The 10,126-nt window shown below is 31.0% G+C and overlaps 1 protein-coding gene across 1 annotated transcript; it reads left to right on the top strand.

Annotated features, from left to right (window-relative positions):
- The first annotated feature begins 864 nt into the window (after window positions 1-864).
- LOC105139449 (probable aspartyl aminopeptidase) lies at window positions 865-6,016 on the top strand. The gene is made up of 12 exons (XM_011045883.1): window positions 865-1,006; window positions 1,050-1,207; window positions 1,293-1,428; window positions 1,548-1,626; window positions 1,748-1,950; window positions 2,104-2,176; window positions 2,897-3,016; window positions 3,140-3,295; window positions 4,152-4,325; window positions 4,820-4,894; window positions 4,968-5,108; window positions 5,613-6,016. The coding sequence occupies exons 2-12, from the start codon at window positions 1,126-1,128 to the stop codon at window positions 5,832-5,834; spliced, it is 1,461 nt and encodes a 486-aa protein (XP_011044185.1). The 5' UTR covers window positions 865-1,006; window positions 1,050-1,125; the 3' UTR covers window positions 5,835-6,016.
- The last annotated feature ends 4,110 nt before the right edge of the window (window positions 6,017-10,126 follow it).

The raw sequence follows: 10,126 nt of genomic DNA, 5'->3' as shown, positions 1-10,126 counted from the left end.
ATCTATTTTATTGGACTTGTGCATAAAATAGATTTCTTACTTTTTTTATTTATATTTTTTCCATGTAAAAAATATGTTAAAAAATTCTACATGTTCAAATTTTTATCATGTATTGGTATTTTCAATTTGATTATTATTTTTAAGATTTTAAAAAAAAAATTCTTAATTTTTTTATAAATTTTTTATCATTCATAATTTTATTTTTCAATCCAAATTGATAGTATATTGTTTTTATAAAACCAACTTATTTAATTGATGAAGACTGTAAATTAAGTTATTAAATTTTTTATTTAAAAAATATATTTATGATACTTAAATATTTTAATAAAAAAATAATATGGACCTTTAGATAAGTACCGGCATCAGCCTAGTACATAACAAAAACTGGAGTTAAATTCGTTATTTACCTCTTGTCACAGAACATTGTTAACTAGGATATATATTTTTTTAATATTAGGTTTAATAAAAATTAAATTTTATAATTTAATTTAATTTATATTATATAAATATATTAAAATTTTATGACTTGAATAGTAAATTTAACAAAATAATATTTTATAAGGCTTATTTATTTTTATGTTTAAAAAAATTAAATTTTATTTATTTTAAATTAATAGACTTTTAATATTTTTAAATTATTTTAATGTGTTGATATTAAAAATATTTTTTAAAAAATAAAAAATTATTATTAACATATATTTTAATAAAAAAATTATTTACAAAACAATCACATCAAACAAAAACTCCTACTCAATAACAATTATCTATAATTATTTTGCTGAGAAATGATGGCTTTCTTTATCTTAGTGTGAAAGCGAATAATATTTGATTAAAGACAAAAATTCTAAACATTTTTTAAAGGCAGTGTGGAGTGGGCATATAATATATTCCTTCCTTCCTTCCCAAGTATATTATTCTCATCTCCGAAGTGTCTTTTCACAAACCTTTGTTCATTCACCCGTGTCTCACATGACGTTTGGGTCGTTACAGTTTTGATTCCACAAGCCATACCAATGACGTTTGGGTCGTTACAGTTTTGATTCAACAAGCCATACCACAACTACACACACACCCACACACACACACACAGCGCTCAGCACAAACATTAAGAAAAAACAATCTGAAATGCGAAAAATTCAAGAGAACTCCGTTGCTTCTGAACTCATCAACTTCTTAAACGCTTCTCCAACCGCTTTTCACGCCGTCGGTAACTAACTAACACTATCAGTTTTCTTTTTCATATATATATATGTATATATATATATGATTGATTGATTGATGGATATTGATAGAGGAGGCAAAGAAGAGACTGAGAAATGCGGGATACGAGCAAGTTTCAGAGAGACAAGATTGGGATTTGGAAGCTGGAAAGCGTTATTTCTTCACCAGGAATCACTCTACTATCGTTGCTTTCGCTATTGGTAACAAGTATGCCTTCTTCAACGATTTTTAATCATAGTAAATTTAATCATTTTTCAGCAGCAGCAACTTCATTTGGTTGTTTAGAAATTAAATATTGCTGATATTTTTGGAATTATGCTTGTTAGATTTGAAGCTGGGAATGGATTTTATATAGTTGGTGCCCATACAGATAGTCCTTGTCTCAAGTTGAAGCCAGTTTCCAAGGTGATATTCTTTCTGTTTTTTTTTTTTGGGTTAAGTGTTGAGAAAAGAAATATTGGGTTTTGTGTAAAACTTTTGTGTGATTCTTCGGTGTAAGTTTTTTGGGAATGGATGGACTGGTCAGGTTACGAAAGGTGGGTATTTGAAGGTTGGGGTCCAAACATATGGAAGTGGTTTGTGGCATACATGGTTCGATCGTGACTTGACAGTAGCTGGAAGGGTGATTGTAAAAGAGGAAAAGGATGGTTCAGTTTCCTACTCCCATCGGCTAGTTAGAATTGAGGAGCCCATTTTGCGTGTCCCTACCATCGCAATTCACTTAGACAGGTTTTTTTGGACGATAAATTGTTTTGTTTACTTGTTTCTTGTTGTTTTGTCGGTGCTATTAATGCATGGGATTCTTATAGTTTTTGGATTTGGTAGTCTCATTTTTATTGTGCTTGGTGTTATGACATTTAATTTTTGCCATGTGCTGAACAGGAATGTTAACAGTGATGGATTCAAGGTGAACACAGAGACTCAACTTCTTCCTGTCTTGGCAACATCAATTAAGGTAATCTTTGAATCTCACACGCTTGATATCATTTGGTTGTTTGCACACTTGTATATATGGGTTTATTCTAGTTGCTGTGATTGCCTTTTATGTTATGTTTCTCGCTGTTAACAAAAATAAGGATGAAACAAATTTCTTAGTTCTAATGATTCTATAAAATAGGTATTGACCATGATCTTGCAGAATCCTTTGGACTTACCAAATCTTAGAAAAGATGGGCTGCAACTTATCATAAAGAATCTTAGCACCAACCTTAAAAAAAATTTGTGTCCTACACTAAATAGGATGTTTTTGCTTAAGTTAGTGGCTAGAAATAAATTATTTTCAACCATTTTTTTCTTCGTGTCTTTGAAGAACTATCGATTTCTGAGGCACTCTGGAATGTGTCTTTGTGTCTTCTTAATAAGGACCAGATCTATATTATACAGATTTAACCGGGACTTGAAGGCACGTGCTTTAAAGATTAGACAGTAAGAGAGACTTCATTTACTTTTTGTGCACAAAGATTACTGCTTAACTATTTCTGCCTTACAAACAAAAGTTACATGTGTGCTCAGTTTTCAGATTCCAAGAATTAATGCTAGAGAACTACTAAGCGTGCAATATCTGATAACTTTATTGCGAGAAAGTAGATATTTATCTAGAATACTAGTGTATGGGATGAAGTCTCGATATCATTCCAATGTATTCCATTGTCTATTAACAAACTTCTTTTCACAGACAGAGCTCAATAAAGCAGTTGCTGAAAGAGGTCCAGTTAAGAGTGAAGAAATTCAAGTTGATGGGAAGAAATCTGATATAGGAATGATTAACTCAAAGCATCACTCACTTGTACTTGAGGTTAGTAAGTTCTGATGCAAGAATATATTTTCTCCATCTTTTCTTTTATTTTTGTGTTTTATATATATGTTGGCAATTTTAATTTGCATCGGTTGTTCTGTTTTTTTTTTTCTTGTCTTCTAGATGATTGCTAATCAGATTGGGTGCAAAGTAGACGATATATGTGACTTTGAATTACAAGTATGTGATACTCAACCAAGTGTAATAGCTGGAGCCGCAAAGGAATTTATTTTCTCTGGATGGCTCGATAACCTCTGCAGCTCATTCTGCTCTCTGAAGGTATTGCGTGCTATGGATTTCTTAGATCTGAAATCTTGTTGGTTTGTATGATATCATGTCCTGTACACCAGTCCCATTATCACCGCATTGTCTTTCTGTTACCTGACTACAAGGTTTGCTGTTGTTCTATTGAACACACAATGCCATCTCATGTCAGATATAAGATATCATGTTGGTTTATGTAATATCATGTCCCAAAGCCCCAGGTTTTCTATCTTCTGACTATAAATTTTTCTGATGCCATCTGTTCTACTGAACACACAACCTATGATGTTCTCTCTTGTGCTGTGAGTGAATCAAATTCAAGGTTGTCATTTTGATGATCCTCATTTGTGCTGAGAATTGGGCATTGGTTTGAATTCATTGTTGAACAAAGCCAAGTGATTGTTTGGAGTTTCATTTTTCTTTTGAAGTTTGGAAACTAGGTTTGTCTTATTTGAGTTTAAGCGACTTTTTATTCTGGAAGTTTATATTGGTTCACAGTGAAAATAAGGATTTTCACTTCAGATAGTGTGATTAAGTTTGAATGTGATGTTCGAAGTTCTTTGAGTTTAAGCCATGTTAGTATCTATATTGCTGGAACTAATTTTTTTCACAACCATTTTCTTTCCTATAGTGGGTGAGATAATGAAGTAAAATTTTGCTTAAGATCAGAACTGGAAATTATGCGAACCATTTGGATCATTTACTAGTCGTGTTGACAACCTACTTTAGTTTCATCATCCAACAGCAAAATAACTGCTACTATCCCATGCACTTCATTTATGTTTATTTTCACTTTTGCATACGAGAAAAACTGGTCTTGACACTCCAACAGAAACTTATTGTCATTTCTGCTATTTCAATTTAATTACAGGCACTGATAGATGCAACATCTGCTGAAAGTGACCTTAAGGATGAGAGTGGTGTTAGGATGGTGGCGCTGTTTGACCATGAAGAGGTAGGATCTCACTCAGCACAAGGAGCCGGGTCTCCTGTCATGTTAGATGCTCTATCACGAATCACAAGCTCCTTTGATTCAGATTCCAAGGTGCGTTATTGTCTGATTATGACTTCTTCTTCGGGAATGAGATTAGTTATAGTTTCAATTTTGGTCAAGTTATGAACCTGAGTTTATCTTCTAAATGCTATAGGCTTATATAAAACAGTTTTAGTTTCTATTTTGTTGGAAGTTGTTTTATTCATGCATCTTAATTAGGAGTTTAAGACACAAAGTTAAGAATGATCACCAGCATATTAGTGTTTATTTCGTGTTTCCCTTGTCTGATATATTTAGATAAGTTTGCAATATTAAAATGATAATTGAAAATTTCTCACCTCACATTGGTGAGTTACGAGGATGTTAGTCCATTCCCATAGGGAAGGGCTATTACATCAGCCGGGCTTATGGGTTTGACCCGCATGGGTATGTGGAGGAACAAAAACTGGGGATGCTTGGTCCGAGGGAGTGGGATAATGGTCTTGAAATTAAATCATAGTTCCATTCATGAACATCATTGTTTCTTTTCTTTTATTTCTTTTCAGCTGCTTCCAAAGGCTATCCAGATGAGTTACGTTGTATCTGCTGACATGGCACATGCTCTCCATCCTAATTATATGGTACATTGCCTTATTGTTCATTTAGGTGGTTTATTCTTTCAGACTGTTCTAATATGGGATATGTCGTTTCTAGGACAAACATGAAGACAATCATCAGCCCAAGCTGCATGGCGGGCTTGTAATCAAACACAATGCGAATCAGCGCTACGCAACAAATGCAGTCACTTCCTTTTTATTTAGGGAGATAGCGACAAAGCATAACCTTCCCACCCAGGTCAGTTCTCTCCCGGCTTGAATATTATGATTGTTACAGTTATAACAGACAGAATTCCTAATAAAGTAATGTTATCATTTGATTGAGTTGAATTTTTTTTAATATCTATAAGAACTGGACAAGCATGATACTGTCCAATTTGTTCTCCATCATTTCTTCTTTCAAAACAATATGATTTCAAGCATTGATGACGATTTGATACTCAAAGTGACGGGAAAAAATTGGCACCAGATACATTCCACGTTGATTTTTTAGTACAGAATTGTGTCCTGAATATTTGGGCACTCAGGGAATGAAATACATCTGTTACAAATCAAAATACAACATATTGTAGCTTTTACTTGTACTATCATTCTTCTCTTGGCATTTTGAGTCTTCCAATCTTCGTCGCCATTGGCACAGAAGATATAGCCAGTGAAATGGAGATTATATGTTGCAGCATGTGTAGTAGCAGTTCAGTATTTGGTAGATGAATTGATTATCCTGAAAGCACTGCAAATGCAGGATTTTGTGGTCCGCAACGACATGGCCTGTGGTTCAACTATTGGTCCAATCCTAGCAAGCGGTGTTGGGATTCGTACTGTTGATGTTGGTGCTCCACAACTATCGATGCACAGTATAAGAGAAATGTGTGCTGTTGATGATGTCAAGCACTCCTATGAGCATTTCAAGGCATTTTTCCAAGAGTTCTCTGATCTGGATGCTAAGATTACAGTAGATATGTAGGTCACTGCACCTCATCTTCGCTGGACTTTATCATCTTTAAATTCATAAAATAATTGCTGACATAAGCCTTCGTGCCTAAATGCTGAAGTCTACTTCCATGTGTAGTAAATGATAAATAAATCGCTGGATTGGATTGCGTTTTTCACCCCATGTTTGTGACTGGCAGGGGTGTCGTACTTTCAGACGTTTGGACTATCTACTCGTGTTTTGTTACAATAAAGTGTTTTTTTTTGTTATTTTCGTGATTGTGGTATGAAAAAACTAATTTTAAAAAATTATTTTTGTTGTGATTGGTTTATATGTATATTTGATTAAAATTATAGTTTAATTTTATTTTATTTAAAATCTTGGTATAATATGTTTGGTTATAATTATGGTTGGTATAATATGTTTGGTTATAATTATGGTAGAAATTGATGTTGTATATAAAATGACTAAAAAAACATAAATTAATTTATTATTTGTTTTAATATAAAAAATAACATTTTGTACAAATAATAATCAGTATAAAAAAATTATTATTTTTATTAAAAAAATAAACATTATTGTTCCATCAAACTTGTTGTAATGTCATCACAAATTTAATCCTTATGTGAAGCTCTCTCTCTCTACATGTGTGTGTGTGATTGTAGAACCATATCAATTAAAATATCAACAAGAATAAAATAAGAATGACAATTAAACTTGTTAAATACAACATCTTAAATCGACTTCCTTTGAATATAGTTATGTGGTGTCATTAATGTGACAACAATTTAAATTTGTGTTTTATAAGGAAACACATGTATGTTTTGAAAAATTCTCCATTGTTTCTTCCAAACTTTAAAATTATGTTCTATTACACATCGTAACGATGAATGGATACGGTTGAATATTTCTTTCTAACTTTGCGGTTATCCTCGTCGATGAAATTCTAGAAGATGATATCTCTCACATCTATATGGCTCCAAGTAACTGTATTCATTTGGATATTATGAATCAACGAGATAATATGTTCCTGTATCAAGATAATGATAGTTCAAAACTTATTTTCTATTGCAGAAAAAAATTATTCAAATTGAATAACATCCCTATTTTTTATTTCTCAATACCTTTTGGTGGCTTGGAAATCTTATATTTGGATTGTCAATCGTCTCAAGAAATATTCTTATATCATGTGCACTATCTTCCCGCCCAGCCCAAACAACTATAAATTGCATGTCAAAACTACATGTTGTCATTATATTTTGTGTAGGAACATTTTTTCTACCAATAAATGATATTTGATTTTCTTATAATATATAAGCATATACATGTGTTCCATCAATCATTCTTATGCAATTCTACAAAAAAAAAGAAAAAAGAGTTTATGAAACGATTTAAATGTACTACAAATATTTGTTTGTAACCTTTTCAATTATTTAATAACTTAGATAAAGTATTTTTCACTTTGAAATGTGGCATATATCTTGAATTCATTGCAACTTTTATTGGTGTTATTGAAAATTCTGGATCTACTGGTTTGATAGAATCAACAGCTAATAAGCACACCAACCTAAGAACTTCATTAAAATATCTACTTACGGTTTCACCTGAATGTTAAAATCTCTCATGAACTTCATTATTTGAAACTCTTAGAGTTAAAGTATAGAGAAACATACATAATTTCTTAATAACATTCATCTTTCTATACTACTTTAGCCCGCAAAACATTTCCAAATTAATGCACAAACTTTGCAATTGTCTGCATCCATATGGGGAATGATGGATTGAAAAAAAATATCATTCAACCATCTCATTCCTGTGTTGTATAAAACCATGCATGGTTCTTTGTAAATATAATTGCTATAATACAAAGTCAATGCTTCAGCTATGCATAATATTAATTTATTACAATCACACTCTCTAAGCTAAAAAAAATTATATTCCTCATTATTATCATGTGTATTTACATTGTTGTCATCATCATCTATATTATTTTCATTACCAACACCGCTACTATATTTAAAACTATTTCTAGTTTTTGTACCATCAAAACCATCTGACACATACTGAACAACATTATTCATTACATTGTCATATTCATCATCAAATAGATTATTAAACCAATTCACATCCATATCTTCAACACAACATAATTTTCACTCATGAAATTATTATAAATACATGTATATGGAGGAATTTGTTTTAAATATTAAAATTTCATGTCAACCTAAACATAAACCAAAACAATAATTATAAAGTATTCCCAAATTATCATAGATTTTTTAGTAATAATTAATGAATACAATATTGCGTGCATCACAAGCATACTTATCAATTATGAATTTAGTTAAGTTTGCGATAATGAAAGCAATTAACTGAGGAGGAATAAGGATATAAAAAAAGAAAGTAAACACAAAGCTCTAATTGTACATAAAACTAATTTATTATATAATTTTAAAATTGATAACTAACCTTCTCAAAATAATGCAATTCAAGTGGTAGTGCTTGTTATATGTTGGCAACTTAAATGAATGTGCTGAAATTGAAATTATGCTTTGAATAAGCAATAAAAGATATAAAGAAACAAATGTACAAATACCATCCTTTAATAACTTTACACTAACAATTTCAAACTCCCAGAGCAAATAGTTAACATGTTAATAACTATTTAAACTTACAAATTTCAATATCCAATTCCAGATTGCAAAATCAAACACAGCCCAAATGTTTACAGTCATTCTAACCACATTTAACACCTATAATTCTAGTTTCTAATAAAAAGCATTTCAACATATTTTTCAACTCTCGAACAAGAACCATTATCCAATAAATACAAATAAAAAGCAATACATCAACATAGTATTTGTTACAAATTAGAAATGCGGAAAAATAACAATGACTAATCTCATACATTGAACTATATTATAACAACACAACAACATCAACTCATGAAGTGCAAATCAACATAAAGATTCATATTATGCTCTTGTAACAACGAAAACATATAACACCAAAATATGTTCATAGATCATTAAAATACATTGACAAAATCAGTGTTATATACAATCCAACAACTTTTCACTTGAAATATGAAATTCATGTAATGCTGTAAAAAAACATATGACAACATAATCAACTTCAATTGATGAGAAATAGAATATAAATAAGTGTAAGTACATTATAGCATATTTACGCTTAAGTCAAAGTTTTGCATCTAACCTCCCCTCAAATATGAATTTCAGCTATTGAAATTTTCTTTTCTTGTCTCTAATTGCTGCTTATATTTTTCTCTTACTTCTAACTATAAAAAACTCAGTTGCAAAATAATAAAGTTCACTGTCGAAAACCACTTCCTCAATAGAATGAAACTTCTTCATGACCTCTTCAATGCTACATCTTTTTTTATCTCAACCACTTGATGTGCATTCACTCCTACTAGATACACTTTCAACAATCGATCTAAAAGTAAAAACAGTTGCGCTCTCATTTCTAAACCCTTTTTTTTCACTCTTTTATGTACATTGTTAAACATCTTTTCTCTTCCCACTAATACTAGAATTGCTAGTACTGTTAGCAAAATTTACACCAACAACCATATGATTGACATCCTCTATAAAATTTAATAAAGTATCCTCCTTTAAATCACCACTACCTTCCTCTAGATATGGATCCTCATTAGATGCATTATTTTTCCTTTCACCGAAACCATTATCATTAGAATTCAAACCCTGTGATGGAGTCCAAGCATGCCAATCAGTAGCCACAATATTTGTAAACATGATATCATATTAACAATATATTGTGGAATCGGTATCAATATGCCTAAACTTTCTACCTCCTCGTATCTCCTATAATAAGCAATAGTGAAGATATAAATGCATCATAACTATTATAACAGTAAATAATAAAATAGCTTATTGCACTTGTACATGTACTAGAAAAAAATAAGTCTTGATTTTAGATTTCCACCACTCGTTAGTTGCTAAAATTATTTCAAGTTTAGTACTTCAGCCTACTCTTGTTTTAGAAATCAATTTTTTTCATATTCTCTAATCCTTTTTTATTCCATCCCATTTATTCATTAATTGTGCTTTTGTTAATGCATGGTCAGTCTGCTTCTTAAAACAATTGCATACCTTTCTCAATTGTTTTGATACATATATCACAAAATATGTTCAACATCTTTCTAGTCCAACAAGTCTTATCTTGTAATTGAGAATCTTTCATGTTATCGGTTAAAATATTTTTTCTAACATACAATTAATAGGTTAATTTTGTAAAGGCAATGTAACAGACATGGACTGAACTAAGTTTCTTCAAACAATAAT

The sequence above is a fragment of the Populus euphratica genome, unplaced genomic scaffold (genome assembly GCF_000495115.2).
Source record: "Populus euphratica unplaced genomic scaffold, PopEup_1.0 scaffold92.1, whole genome shotgun sequence".
In the NCBI taxonomy this organism is placed as follows: Eukaryota; Viridiplantae; Streptophyta; class Magnoliopsida; order Malpighiales; family Salicaceae; genus Populus; species Populus euphratica.
Note: the sequence above shows the minus strand (reverse complement) of the source record. Positions and strands in the feature narration are given on the sequence as shown.